At 41.6% G+C, this 14,506-nt stretch overlaps 1 protein-coding gene across 2 annotated transcripts in view; it reads right to left on the minus strand.

Annotated features, from left to right (window-relative positions):
• Window positions 1-3,839: 3,839 nt before the first annotated feature.
• The window catches only part of LOC141161911 (probable hydrolase PNKD), an 86,167-nt gene continuing 75,500 nt past the window's right edge, over window positions 3,840-14,506 (minus strand). For both annotated transcript variants that reach the window (XM_073647422.1, XM_073647423.1), the window contains exons 8-9: window positions 10,906-11,021; window positions 3,840-8,371 (exon numbers count right to left, since the gene is read on the minus strand). In XM_073647422.1, coding sequence (XP_073503523.1) covers window positions 8,198-8,371; window positions 10,906-11,021 — 290 coding nt within the window. In that variant the 3' untranslated portion in view covers window positions 3,840-8,197. The remainder of the gene's footprint in view (window positions 8,372-10,905; window positions 11,022-14,506) is intronic.

Below are 14,506 nucleotides of genomic sequence, written 5' to 3' on the forward strand. Positions count from 1 at the left end.
TATCAGGACAGGTAAAAGCCTCTCTCTCCTGGTGGCTCACCCCAAAAAAATCTACCAGAGGGACAGCCTACGATCAGACTCCCCCATCGTCAGTCACAACAAACACCAGCAAAAAAGGATGGGGGGCCGTAATTTTCCACACCAAATTCCAGGGTACATGGTCCCAAGACATAGTCAGTCACTCTTCCAATTTCAGGGAGCTAAAGACGGTGGACGAGGCTCTAAAAGCAGCAATGGACCTATTAAAGGGTACCCACATAAAGGCATACTCAGACAACATAACCACGGTGGCTCATCTTCTAAACCAAGGGAGAACGAGGTAGGAGAGTCTAAAAACGATCTCAAGCAGAATCTTTGCATGGGCAGAGCCACACGTTCTTTCCCTGTCAGCATTCCATCTGAAGGGATCCTGCAATATCAAAGCAGATTTCCTCAGCAGGGAAACATTACATCCAGGGGAATGGAGCTTATACAACGAAACATTCCTCCTTCTAATAAAAAGATGGGGTCTACCGGAGGTAGACCTACTCGCCACTCATCAAAACACAAAAGTGGAAAAAAAACATTTTCTGTAAACCCAAACGACCCTGGACTGGTGGTGGATGCATTTTCATGCCAGTGAGATTTCAAATTGGCGTACAACTTTCCCTCGATTTCTCTCTTACCAAAAACCTTGCAGACGATCAAAAGGGACAAACCAAAAACAATACTGATAGCTCCACACTGGCCCAGAAGAAGCTTGTTCGGGGCCCTGAGCAATCTAAAAGTAGATGGTCCTCTAACTCTTCCACCGACCAACAACCTTCTACATCAAGGTCCAATATTTCACCCAGATCCTCAGACTTTACAACTGGCGGCGTGGCTTCTGAATCCAGTATCCTAAAATCAAAAGGTCTTTCAGATAAAATGATTAAAACACTGCAATGGAGCAGAAAACCAGTAACCAGCTCCATCTATAACAAAATTTGGAAAGTCTTCATGTCATGGTGTGGCTCTAACCCGCCAGATCCTTGGCATCCAAATATAGTGCAAATCCTTGATTTGTTACAGAGCGGACTAGAAAAAGGCCTGAAGACCAGTACTTTGAAGGTCCAGGTAGCGGCACTTAGTTCATATTTCGATGAAAACCTAGCAGACCACCGCTGGGTGAAAAGATTTATAGTCGCAGCCTCTCGCCTTCAACCCAGGGTCCTTAACTTGGTCCCAGCCTGGGATCTGAATACAGTTCTCAAAGGTCTCACATTACCTCCCTTCGAGCCTATAGAAAATATAGACATTGATAAGCTATCCTGGAAAATGGCCTTCCTGGTGGCCATTACAACAGCTAGGAGGATGCGTGAGCTTCAAGCCCTCTCAATTAGAGAACCCTACCTGAGAACTTTAGATGACTGACATATTTTGCCTTGATCCAACCTTTTTTACCCAAAGTAGCCTCTGAGTTTCACATGTCACAAGACATAATATTACCTTCATCCATCCAATGATAAAGAAAAAGAATTCCATACTCTGGATGTTCAGTATCTTCAAAGAACAAGTCCTTGGAGAAGTCACCAGAATTTGTTTATACAATACTATGGTCAGAACAAGGGGAAAAAAAGGCAGCAAAAAACACAATTGCAAACTGGATCAAAAAGGCGATTGTCGGAACTTATGAAAACCAAAACATGGTTCCTCCAGAAAAACTTAAGGCACATTCCACTAGAGAGCAGTGTCGGTCTCATGGGCTGAAAGGGCCAACGCTTCAATACTGCAGATCTGCAGAGCTGCCCCATGGTCCTCAGTTCATACGTTTCAGAAACATTACAGACTTAAATTTGATGTCCAATACTGATTTGGCCTTTGGAAGAAAAGTGCTCCAGGCCATTTCCCCCCCCCCTAGGAATGATTCTTTGGCATTCTTCCTATGGTGCTATCGTGGAGGGTGACTAGAGAACATAGAATTAGCCTTACCGTTAATTCGGTTTCTAGGAACCCATCCACGACAGCATGGGTAATCCCACCCTGATGTTCGTTGTATTATTCTTCCTTGTAAATAAAAACATTGACGCAGTCCTGCCGGTGTTGTCCTTTATAAAACACTGGAGACAGGAAGTAAGGGGGGGGGGGGCTATTTAACCTCTTCACGTGTTTCCTGTCCCTATTAGGGTATGGGGAGTATCCTCCTATGGTGCTGTCGTGGATGGTTCCTAGAAACGGAATAAACGGTAAGACTAATTCTGTTTTCTGTACCATGCATGAAGTTGTCTGTGGCTAGTTGTTATTTTACTGGGTGAGGTATCACTGTTTATATTTTTCCTTTCCCTATATTCTATCTTATATATTTTATTCTCAATTAATAAAAACTATATTTTTAATCTATTGGTGTATCACCCCTATTTTTCTTGGATATATGTTACTTTATTATATATGGTCAAATATAGGCATTATGTTTAATGGCTGTGTCAATTTCCATGAGTTTTTCTTTTTCTGGACTTATAATACAGGATATAACTCAGGATCAGTAATGTAATGTATGTACACAGTGACTGCACCAGCAGAATAGTGAGTGCAGCTCTGGAGTATAATACAGGATGTAACTCAGGATCAGTAATGTAATGTATGTACACAGTGACTGCACCAGCAGAATAGTGAGTGCAGCTCTGGAGTATAATACAGGATGTAACTCAGGATCAGTAATGTATGTACACAGTGACTGCACCAGCAGAATAGTGAGTGCAGCTCCGTAGAATAATACAGGATGTAACTCAGGATCAGTAACGTAATGTATGTACACAGTGACTGCACCAGCAGAATAGTGAGTGCAGCTCTGGAGTATAATACAGGATGTAACTCAGGATCAGTAATGTAATGTATGTACACAGTGACTGCACCAGCAGAATAGTGAGTGCAGCTCTGGGGTATAATACAGGATGTAACTCAGGATCAGTAATGTAATGTATGTACACAGTGACTGCACCAGCAGAATACTGAGTGCAGCTCTGGAGTATAATGCAGGATATAACTCAGGATCAGTAATGTAATGTATGTACACAGTGACTGCACCAGTAGAATAGTGAGTGCAGCTCTGGAGCATAATACAGGATATAACTAGGATCAGTAATGTAATGTATGTACACAGTGACTGCACCAGCAGAATAGCGAGTGCAGCTCTGGAGTATAATGCAGGATATAACTCAGGATCAGTAATGTAATGTATGTACACAGTGACTGCACCAGCAGAATAGCGAGTGCAGCTCTGGAGTATAATACAGGAGGTATCTCAGGATCAGTAATGTAATGTATGTACACAGTGACTGCACCAGCAGAATAGTGAGTGCAGCTCCTTGCCTGCGTTGAGACTGCAAACCCATCATTAATGGAGGATCAGATAGAGGAAATTTTTTCAACTTATGATTATATAATAATTGTTGTTGTTGTTCTATATGGTTGGCTGAGTTGCTTTATATACTTACTAGCATATACCTTTCCCATACGCTGTGTATTGCATTTACATCAATACCTTATCTTATTTGGCTGAATTATGGATGGGAAATAGCTAAAGAGGACACGGTTGTTTGGTGAACTATACCAGTGAGATTATTTTTGTTAGTATTCATCATTTACCTGAGAAATTATAATCCTGCACTTTTCCAATCATTGAGTGATCACTTGACTGGTTCCGTCACCTATCTGGATCCAATCAGACGGCCTCTTGTGGTTTTAGTAAGTAGACGCTTAAATAAAAACATAAAAAAAGTGTTTTTTCTTCTCACTGTGACATCACTAGTATTTAGACTTTTGTCTTATGCACATGGGGGGGGGGGGGACAGGACTCAACACATTAAACACCAGTAATTTCAATAATTTGTTTATTCACACAAGTCTCAGGTCAGCACCTTACACACAGGGAAACACATGATAATTCACATCAGCTAAATGTGACATTAAGATAATCCAGAAAATTCAACAATTCAGAGCTGAAATATCAAAACATCAGAACCAGAAAAATCCCCTGAAAAAAAAACAAAAGATTCTCCAGTTTTATGTAAATTAACATGAATGATCATAACACCAAAAGTTCTGCAACTTTGTAATGACTGAGTGCAATCCACCATTATCAAGATCCTTGATTGTGGTCAGTGAATGAAAAACAGTATTGCAACAAAACCTGTCCTGATTCAATCCTTTCCACAGCTGAGGGTTTGCTACAGTTGTATTCAGTCTGAATTTGTCTAAACTTAATACGAAACAACAGTCTCAGCTACGAGAGATATCTGGTCTTATAAGGGTATGTGCACACAATCCGTACAGGCAGCGCTTTGATCGCAGCAGGTGATATTAAACCATGCGGATTCAATACATTGTAGTGATCTAATTTCTCTTGTGGAAACTAGCGTCTTCGCAAGAGAAGTTGACATGCTGCGGTCTGGAAAGATGCGCCGCATGTCAGTTTCCGCAGGTGATCCGCAGACACATAGTAGACATGGGATTTCTACAAATCCATCCACACTGCTGTAACATCTGGATGCTGCGGGTTTGACGCTGCATAAACACACAGCAATCAACCCGCAGCGGCTCCTGACCATGTGCACATAGACTGAAAGCTCCTTTAGGTTAAGTCTACACCATAATAGTTCTATTCACTTACAGCAAGCGAAGATCTTAAAAATATTGAAGAAGAATAGAAAATTGCAACTATTATATAATGACAAAACAATCAACAAATCCAGATCATCTGATAATCCGGCTCCTATCAGGGTCCACAGTTTCTGGATGATCAGAAATTTTAGTGTTACTTTTTGGGAATGTCTTTTACTAGGAATACAATTATTTGATTCAGTACCGTATATAAGCTACAACTCTACAAGAATAATATACAAGAAGAAGCACATATTCGGGGGTCTGAGCTGCCATTTTTCATTACATACATGCCTACTTTTAAGAATCATATTTGAAGGAGACTTCTGATGTGTTGTGTGATCAGAGCACTAGAGAATATGTAAACCCGGCCCATAAGATCAGACCATTAATGTGTCTCCAGATCCAGCACAGCGGCCCAATAAACAAGAGAAGGAGAACGCTCCCTATAAAACATTCAATAAAATTCAATTCTAAAATTCTGTCTGTCTGCAATAACAACTGGGGAGAGAGAGCTCCCTGCACTCATTTATTCAGCCAGTGGGGAGCTCACTGCATATAGATTTATACATCGACCACTAGGGGGAGCTCACTGCATATAGATTTATACATCGACCACTAGGGGGAGCTCACTACATACAGATTTATACATCGACCACTAGGGGGAGCTCACTACATACAGATTTATACTGCCACCACTAGGAGGAGCTCACTACATACAGGTTTATACAGCCACCACTAGAGGGAGCTCACTACATACAGATTTATACAGCCACCACTAGGAGGAGCTCACTACATACAGGTTTATACAGCCACCACTAGAGGGAGCTCACTACATACAGATTTATACAGCCACTACTAGAGGGAGCTCACTACATACAGATTTATACAGCCACCACTAGGAGGAGCTCACTACATACAGATTTATACAGTCACCACTAGAGGGAGCTCACTACATACAGATTTATACAGTCACCACTAGAGGGAGCTCACTACATACAGATTTATACAGCCACCACTAGAGGGAGCTCACTACATACAGATTTATACAGCCACCACTAGGAGGAGCTTACTGCATACAGATTTATACAGCCACCATTAGGGGGAGCTCACTACATACAGATTTATACAGTCACCACTAGCGGGAGCTCACTACATACAGATTTATACAGCCACCACTAGAGGGAGCTCACTACATACAGATTTATACAGTCACCACTAGCGGGAGCTCACTACATACAGATTTATAGAGCCACCACTAGAGGGAGCTCACTACAGATTTATTCAGTCACCACTAGAGGGAGTTCACTGCATACAGATTTATACAGCCACCACTAGGGGGGAGCTCACTACATACAGATTTATACAGCCACCACTAGGGGGGAGCTCACTACATACAGATTTATACAGCCACCACTAGAGAGAGCTCTTTGCACACCGATTTATACAGTCTCCACTAGGGGGGAGCACACTGCATATAGATTTATACAGTTGCCACTAGGGGGAGCTCATTACGCACAGATTATACAGCTACCACTAAGCGACGCTCTCTACATAGTGAGCTGTGACATCTGACAGTGTGTTTAGCAGCTGGTATCAGATGTGTCTGGTCCTGGCCATTGCAGCAGGGTGTCAGCTGTGTATCATTGTGTGACAAGCAAAAGATGCGTGAAAGTCATCAGAGTGTTGCAGATTGTGCAATAGATTTTGCCCATGTTATTTCACATGTTGGAAACTTTTCTCTAGCGACACAAGTCATTAATACATTTGGCAGTTCCATGACTGGTATGAAAATGTTTCAGTATAAATCTGTGCCATCAGTCTGGCCCAAACACCATAGCAAATCTGCCCCAATGGAAGCAATATAAACACATAAGCAACTAGCTCCCCCTAATGGCGACTGGCAGAAGCCTTCTGCAGAACAGCATTGCATTTTTTTTTTTTTTTTTCGATTGCTGAACACTTTAATTTGCATTAGGACGGAGGCACATTCTTGGGATCGTACAACCTAAAACACAGTCCACATGATAGTGACCGATACTGAGGGTCTTTCACAATTCACATTTATGGGATTCCTTAACTAAAAGTGTAAGGTAATGGCTGACAGGCAGCCCCGGACGTCACCCAGTTATGGCAGCGCTCTAAGGCCAGTCTCTCACCACATTTTTGTAATTTTTAACAGCCTCATTTTTTATATTGCAAAAAAAATAAAACACTGATCCAAAACTGATGCATTTTAATCCGCTGGTTTGGGATAGGGGGGAGTGTCAGGAGATCATGCATCTTGTTTTCTAAAAATAAATAAATAAAAACTAGATGTAAACCAGTGTTCCATAGGTTAAAATGCTATAGAAAACAAATAAACATTATTTATTTATTTAATTTTTAAGCATGAAAAAAACGCAACAGACCGTCTTTTGCATCTGGTAAAAACTACACGAACATGTGCACAAATGTACGTCAGGCTGATGCCATAGTGATATGTGCACAAATGTACGTCAGGCTGACGCCATGCGATATGTGCACAAATGTACGTCAGGCTGACGCCATGCGATATGTGCACAAATGTACGTCAGGCTGACGCCATGCGATATGTGCACAAATGTACGTCAGGCTGATGTCCTGTGATACGTTATTCCCATTATATTCGATGCAAAAGCAAACTTATCTGTATAAATACGAGGTTTATTTGACGTATCCTTTTGTACGGTAAAAAACACAAAAACGTTGTGAGGAGGAGCGGCTGAGATCAGTAGTATAAAAGTAGTGATTGCAGGGGGTAGGAGTTGGCAGGACCTCTCCCCAGTATGCAATGGCTGATAACAGGGGACAATAGATTGCATTTAACAACACGGCAAATGGAGAGGGGATATGAAATGGCTGATAACAGGGGACAATACATTGCATTTAACAACACGGCAAATGGAGAGGGGATATGAAATGGCTGATAACAGAAAGAAATCGATTGTATTCAATGCAAACAGGAGATATTCATTAGGAATAGCGTCAATTTAGGAAAAATGGGCATGTGGGGGTACCTATAATTTTACTATATACAGTCCAGTACTTCATGGGGTGACCACCAGGGGGCGCTACTCCAGTGTCTGTGATCGAGCCAATATAAAAGGGAACAGCTTCCATTATTCCATTACTGTCCTGAAGTGGCTTCGGTCTCACTTGGGAGGGTATGTGAGCACTGCCGTGCATTGATCTGGCACAGCGGTGCCAATTAAAGGGCCATGCGCACAACCATCTTATTGTCATAAGTGCACTCCTAGTCCCCTAAAGATATGCAAGCGCAGCGAAGAGACGCCCCCAAGTGTTAGTGTTTACCCCCCCAAAAAACAAAATAATACTTATGGGGTCATTAAAAGTGAAAAGTCTCCAAGTTCTGCGTTTTTTTTTTTTGTTTGTTTCTTGCACGTAAATGAGTGACTGTAAATCTCTCGTCTGAATCCTCAGGAAAGGTTCCAGCTGAACAGACAGATGGGACTACAGCAGAAAACCTGAGCCCCGGAGGGCGATTCTCCAGCAGCAGATTCTCCAGCACATGGTCCATATTCCCGGAGAGGTCACACGACTATCTGCCTTTAAACAGATCTTTTCTTCTTCGCACTTCTTCTAGCACCCGAGAACGGAAATGACTCCACTCCTCGTCCACTCCTCGCTGGAGGTCGAGCGCCATGTGCAAGTCCCTGCAGTGAGTGCGCAGGAATGGATTGTATTCCTTCTCTTCTCCCAGGGTGGACGGACACTGGAGGCCAAAAAAAACCCAACCATTTAATGTTTACTCGATAGGGCCGAGCTCGTTACTCCCACTCATGTCAAGAGCAGAATTAAAAAAACTATCCTGCTTCTAGCTTTTATCCCACACGGCATCAGAGACTGCACAGATCCTATTGCTTTGTGGACATTATTACACATACAGTGGTGTGAAAAAGTGTTTGCCCCTTCCTGATTTTTTATTCTTTTACATGTTTGTCACTTTTCAGATCACAAAACAAATGTAAATATTAGACAAAGATAACACAAGTAATCACAAAATGCAATTTTTAAATGAAGGTCTTTATTACTAAGGGAAAAAGAAATCCAAACCTACAGGGCCCTGTGTGAAAAAGTATTAAACCTAATAACTGGTTGGGCCCTTAGCAGCAACTGCAATCTTTTGCGATGACTGGCAATGAGTCTTTTACAACGCTCTGGAGAAATTTTGGACACTCATCTTTGCAAAATTGTTGTAATTCAGCCACATTGGAGGGTTTCCAAGCATGAACCGCCTTTAAGGTCATGCCACAGCATCTCATCGGATTAAGGTCAGGACTGTGACTAGGCCACTCCAAAGTCTTAATTTTGTTTTTCTTAAGCCATTCAGAGGTGGACTTACTGGTGTGTTTTGGATCCCTGTCCTGCTGCATAACCCATGTATGCTTCAGCTTCAGGTCACGAACAGATGTCCGGACATTCTCCTTCAGGATTTTTTGGTAGACTGCAGAATTCATGGTTCCATTTACCACAGCAAGTCTTCCAGGTCCTGAAGCAGCAAAACAGCCCCAAACCATCACACTACCGCCACCATATTTTACTGTTGGTATGGTGAAATGCTGTGTTACTTTTACGTCAGATGTAATAGGACATACACCTTCCAAAAAGTTCAACTTTTGTCTCGTCAGTCCACAGAGCTTACTCCCAAAAGTCTTGGTGATCATCAAGATGTTTTCTGGCAAAACTGATATGAGCCTTTATGTTCTTTTTGCTCAGCAGTGGTTTTCGTCTTGGAACTCTGCCATTTTTTCCCAGTCTCTTTCTTATGCTGGAGTCATGAACACTGACCTTAACTGAGGCAAGTGAGGCCTGCAGTTCTTTGGATGTGGTTGAGTGGTCTTTTGTGACCTCTTGGCTGAGTTGTCGCTGCGCTCTTGGGGTAATTTTGGTTGGCCGGCCACTCCGGGGAAGGTTTACCACTGTTCCATGTTTTCGCCATTTGTGGATAATGGCTCTCACTGTGGTTCGCTGGAGTCCCAAAGCTTTAGAAATGTCTTTATCACCTTTTCCAGACTGATAGATCTCAATTACTTTGTTTCTCATTTGTTCCTGAATTTCTTTGGATCACAGCATGATGTCTAGCTTTTGAGGATCTTTTGGTCTACTTCACTTTGTCAGGCAGGTCCTATTTAAGTGATTTCTTGAATAAGAACAGGTGTGGCAAATATCAGGCCTGTGTGTGGCTAGGGAAAGTGAACTCAGCTTCCCAAAGATGTGATAAACCACAGTTAATTTAGGTTTTAATGGAGGGGGGGCAATCACTTTTTCACACAGGGCCCTATAGGTTTGGATTTATTTTCCCCTTAATAATAAGACCTTTATTTAAAAGATGCATTTTGTGGTTACTTGTTTTATCTTTGTCTAATATTTACATTTGTTTTGTGATCTAAAACATTTAAGTAACAAACATGCAAAAGAATAAGAAGTCAGGAAGGAGCAAACACACTTTCACACCACTGTATTTATCAATAGTGTAACTTTTACCAAACTTTTATTTGCATTCACTACATTCCAAATTTATCATTAAAGTGAAACATTTGTTAAATATGGAGTTAGCTGCATCAGTGAAACTTTTGAAACATGACGGTACACGTCCCAAATACTGGATAAAGACAGAATAATGTGTGGAATGTCAATACATTTAGACTTTTTATGCATGTTACAAATGGTGACAATGTTGTCCACGCTTTTTCAAAGACGCCTATGACCTGTCAGGAACATGCAACTATTTATGGTGTCTTTACTGTAGAAAGGCAATTCTAAATAAGTTGTACTTCATGCCAAAAAGGTTAACCATGTCCCCCTTTCTTGAAAATTTAAAGTTTTTGGTGGAGGTGCTAAATGGCGTAAACCACTGATATATTTGGTTTAAACATTTGCGACAAAAAGAAATGTTGCAGTTTGCCCATACATTTTGGCAAATGTCCTATATGTTAGCAGCTGACAGAATTGTGATTGCAGCTCTGGATGTGATTAGAACATAATGTGATTGAATTCAGAAGAACTGAAACAAAACTGCTCGGATCCTAAAAACATGGAAGCTTCCTATAGTGGGGACTGTTGGCTCATGATCATTCGGCACCTCCCTTATCTGAAGCTACCAGCAGCCATGATACTCCATCTATAATCTCCAGTCCTCCAGCTTGTATAGAGCTATATACAGCCATCCATCCTATAGGACATATACACTGTCCCTATAACATCACCCTATGTGTCAGCCTGTCACTTAGACGCCTTGTTACCCACCGTGCATCTCTTCTCCAGCCGCTGCTGAACGACCCACTGAAACTTCTTGTCCCGCACGGTGTTATCAGGCTCCACCACTGCCGCAAACATCAGGTTATCCGCTGAGTACTCATGGCCTGCGGGCAGACAAACATTAGGATCCTTAACTTGTCTTTTCTGATTAGAAAATGTTAAGATTCGTGTTTTTTTAGTGCTTCACCATTTTATAAATGTCAGCTGGCTGTCACTGAATGGAAAAGAGAAACAGATTTGTGCTGCTGATGTGTCCAGCTCAAGGATGATTGCCTACACCGGACACACAGTAACAAAACCTCAGCTGTAGACATCCAAAACACAACTAAGGCACAGACGTCTAATCTGGGACGAGATACACAGGAGATGCTTCAGGACCGTTACACTAAGTCAGGGAAACACTTATCAGTAATGTAATGTATGTACACAGTGACTGCACCAGCAGAATAGTGAGTGCAGCTCTGGAGTATAATACAGGATGTAACTCAGGATCAGTAATGTAATGTATTTACACAGACTGCACCAGCAGAATAGTGAGTGCAGCTCTGGGGTATAATACAGGATGTAACTCAGGATCAGTAATGTAATGTATGTACACAGTGACTGCACCAGCAGAATAGTGAGTGCAGCTCTGGAGTACAATACAGGAGGTAATCAGGATCAGTAATGTATGTACACAGTGACTGCACCAGCAGAATAGCGAGTGCAGCTCTGGAGTATAATACAGGATGTAACTCAGGATCAGTACAGGATCAGTAATGTAATGTATGTACACAGTGACTGCACCAGCAGAATAGTGAGTGCAGCTCTGGAGTATAATACAGGATGTAACTCAGGATCAGTAATGTAATGTAGGTACACAGTGACTGCACCAGCAGAATAGTGAGTGCAGCTCTGGAGTATAATACAGGAAGTAACTCAGGATCAGTACAGGATCAGTAATGTAATGTACAGTCATATGAAAAAGTTTGGGCACCCCTATTAATCTTAAGCTTAATGTTTTATAAAAATTGGTGTTTTTGCAACAGCTATTTCAGTTTGATATATGTAATAACTGTTGGACACAGTAATGTTTCTGCCTTGAAATGAGGTTTATTGTACTAACAAAAAATGTGCAATCTGCATTCAAACAAAATTTGACAGGTGCATAAGTATGGGCACCTCACCAGAAAAGTGACATTAATATTTAGTAGATCCTCCTTTTGCAAAAATAACAGCCTCTAGTCGCTTCCTGTAGCTTTTAATGAGTTCCTGGATCCTGGATGAAGGGATTTTTGACCATTCCTCTTTACAAAACAATTCCAGTTCAGTTAAGTTTGATGGTCGCCGAGCATGGACAGCCCTCTTCAAATGATCCCACAGATGTTCAATGATATTCAGGTCTGGGGACTGGGATGGCCATTCCAGAACATTGTAATTGTTCCTCTGCATGAATGCCTGAGTAGATTTGGAGCGGTGTTTTGGATCATTGTCTTGCTGAAAGATCCATCCCCTGCGTAACTTCAACTTTATCACTGATTCTTGAACATTATTGTCAAGAATCTACTGATACTGAGTGGAATCCATGCGTCCCTCAACTTTAACAAGATTCCCGGTGCCGGCATTGGCCACACAGCCCCAAAGCATGATGGAACCTCCACCAAATTTTACTGTGGGTAGCAAGTGTTTTTCTTGGAATGCTGTGTTTTTTTGCCACCATGCATAACGCCTTTTTGTATGACCAAACAACTCAATCTTGGTTTCATCAGTCCACAGGACCTTCTTCCAAAAAGAAATTGGCTTCTTCAAATGTGCTTTTGCATACCTCAGCCGACTGTTTGTGCGTACTTGCAGAAACGGCTTCTTTCGCATCACTCTCCCATACAGCTTCTCCTTGTGCAAAGTGCGTTGTATAGTTGACCGATGCACAGTGACACCATCTGCAGCAAGTTGATGCTGCAGCTCTCTGGAGGTGGTCTGAGGATTGTCCTTGACTGATCTCACCATTCTTCTTCTCTGCCTTTCTGATGTTTTTCTTGTCCTGACACTTCTGGCCTTAACAAGAACTGTCCCTATGTTCTTCCATTTCCTTACTATGTTCCTCACAGTGGAAACTGACAGGTTAAATCTCTGAGACAGCTTTTTGTATCCTTCCCCTGAACAACTATGTTGAATAATCTTTGTTTTCAGATCATTTGACAGTTGTTTTGAGGAGCCCATGATGCCACTCTTCAGAGGAGATTCAAACAGGAGAACAACTTGCAAGTGGCCACTTTAAGTAGCTTTTCTCATGATTGCATACACCTGGCTATAAAGTTCAAAGCTCAATGAGGTTACAAAACCAAAAAAAGTGCTTTAGTAAGTCAGTAAAAAGTAGGCAGGAGTATTTTAAACAAGAAAATGATAAGGGTGCCCATACTTATGCACCGGTCAAATTTTGTTTGAATGCAGATTGCACATTTTCTGTTAGCACAATAAACCTCATTTCAAGGCAGAAACATTACTGTGTCCAACAGTTATTACATATATCAAACTGAAATAGCTGTTGCAAAAACACCAATTTTTATAAAACATTAAGCTTAAGATTAATAGGGGTGCCCAAACTTTTTCATATGACTGTATGTACACAGTGACTGCACCAGCAGAATAGAGAGTGCAGCTCTGGAGAATAATACAGGATGTAACTCAGGATCAGTAATGTAATGTATGTACACCGTGACTGCACCAGCAGAATAGAGAGTGCAGCTCTGGAGTATAATACAGGATGTAACTCAGGATCAGTAATGTAATGCATGTACACAGTGACTGCACCAGCAGAATAGTGAGTGCAGCTCTGTAGTATAATACAGGATGTAACTCAGGATCAGTAATGTAATGTATGTACACAGTGACTGCACCAGCAGAATAGTGAGTGCAGCTCTGGAGTATAATACAGGATGTAACTCAGGATCAGTACAGGATCAGTAATGTATGTACACAGTGACTGCACCAGCAGAATAGGGAGTACAGCTCTGGAGTATAATACAGGATGTAACTCATGATCAGTAATGTAATGTATGTACCCAGTGACTGCACCAGCAGAATAGTGAGTGCAGCTCTGGAGTATAATACAGGATGTAACTCAGGATCAGTACAGGATCAGTAATGTAATGTATGTACACAGTGACTGCAGCAGCAGAATAGAGAGTGCAGCTCTGGAGAATAATACAGGATGTAACTCAGGATCAGTAATGTAATGTATGTACACCGTGACTGCACCAGCAGAATAGAGAGTGCAGCTCTGGAGTATAATACAGGATGTACCTCAGGATCAGTAATGTAATGTATGTACACAGTGACTGCACCAGCAGAATAGTGAGTGTAGCTCTGGAGTATAATACAGGATGTAACTCAGGATCAGTAATGTAATGTATGTACACAGTGACTGCACCAGAAAAATAGTGAGCGCGACTTTGGAGTATATTAAATTATGTACCCCAGGATCAGTAGGATGTATCTCAGGATTATGATGAAATATACTTCCCCCTGTCATTTTCATTCATGGTGTGATGGTTATATATTTCTTTAAACAGGTGAGATGTTATTCTTTGGCCACTAGATGTCGCCAAAG

This window comes from Phyllobates terribilis, unplaced genomic scaffold (genome assembly GCF_046119375.1).
Source record: "Phyllobates terribilis strain yellow unplaced genomic scaffold, ASM4611937v1 Scaffold_9__5_contigs__length_417890890, whole genome shotgun sequence".
NCBI classification, from domain to species: domain Eukaryota; kingdom Metazoa; phylum Chordata; class Amphibia; order Anura; family Dendrobatidae; genus Phyllobates; species Phyllobates terribilis.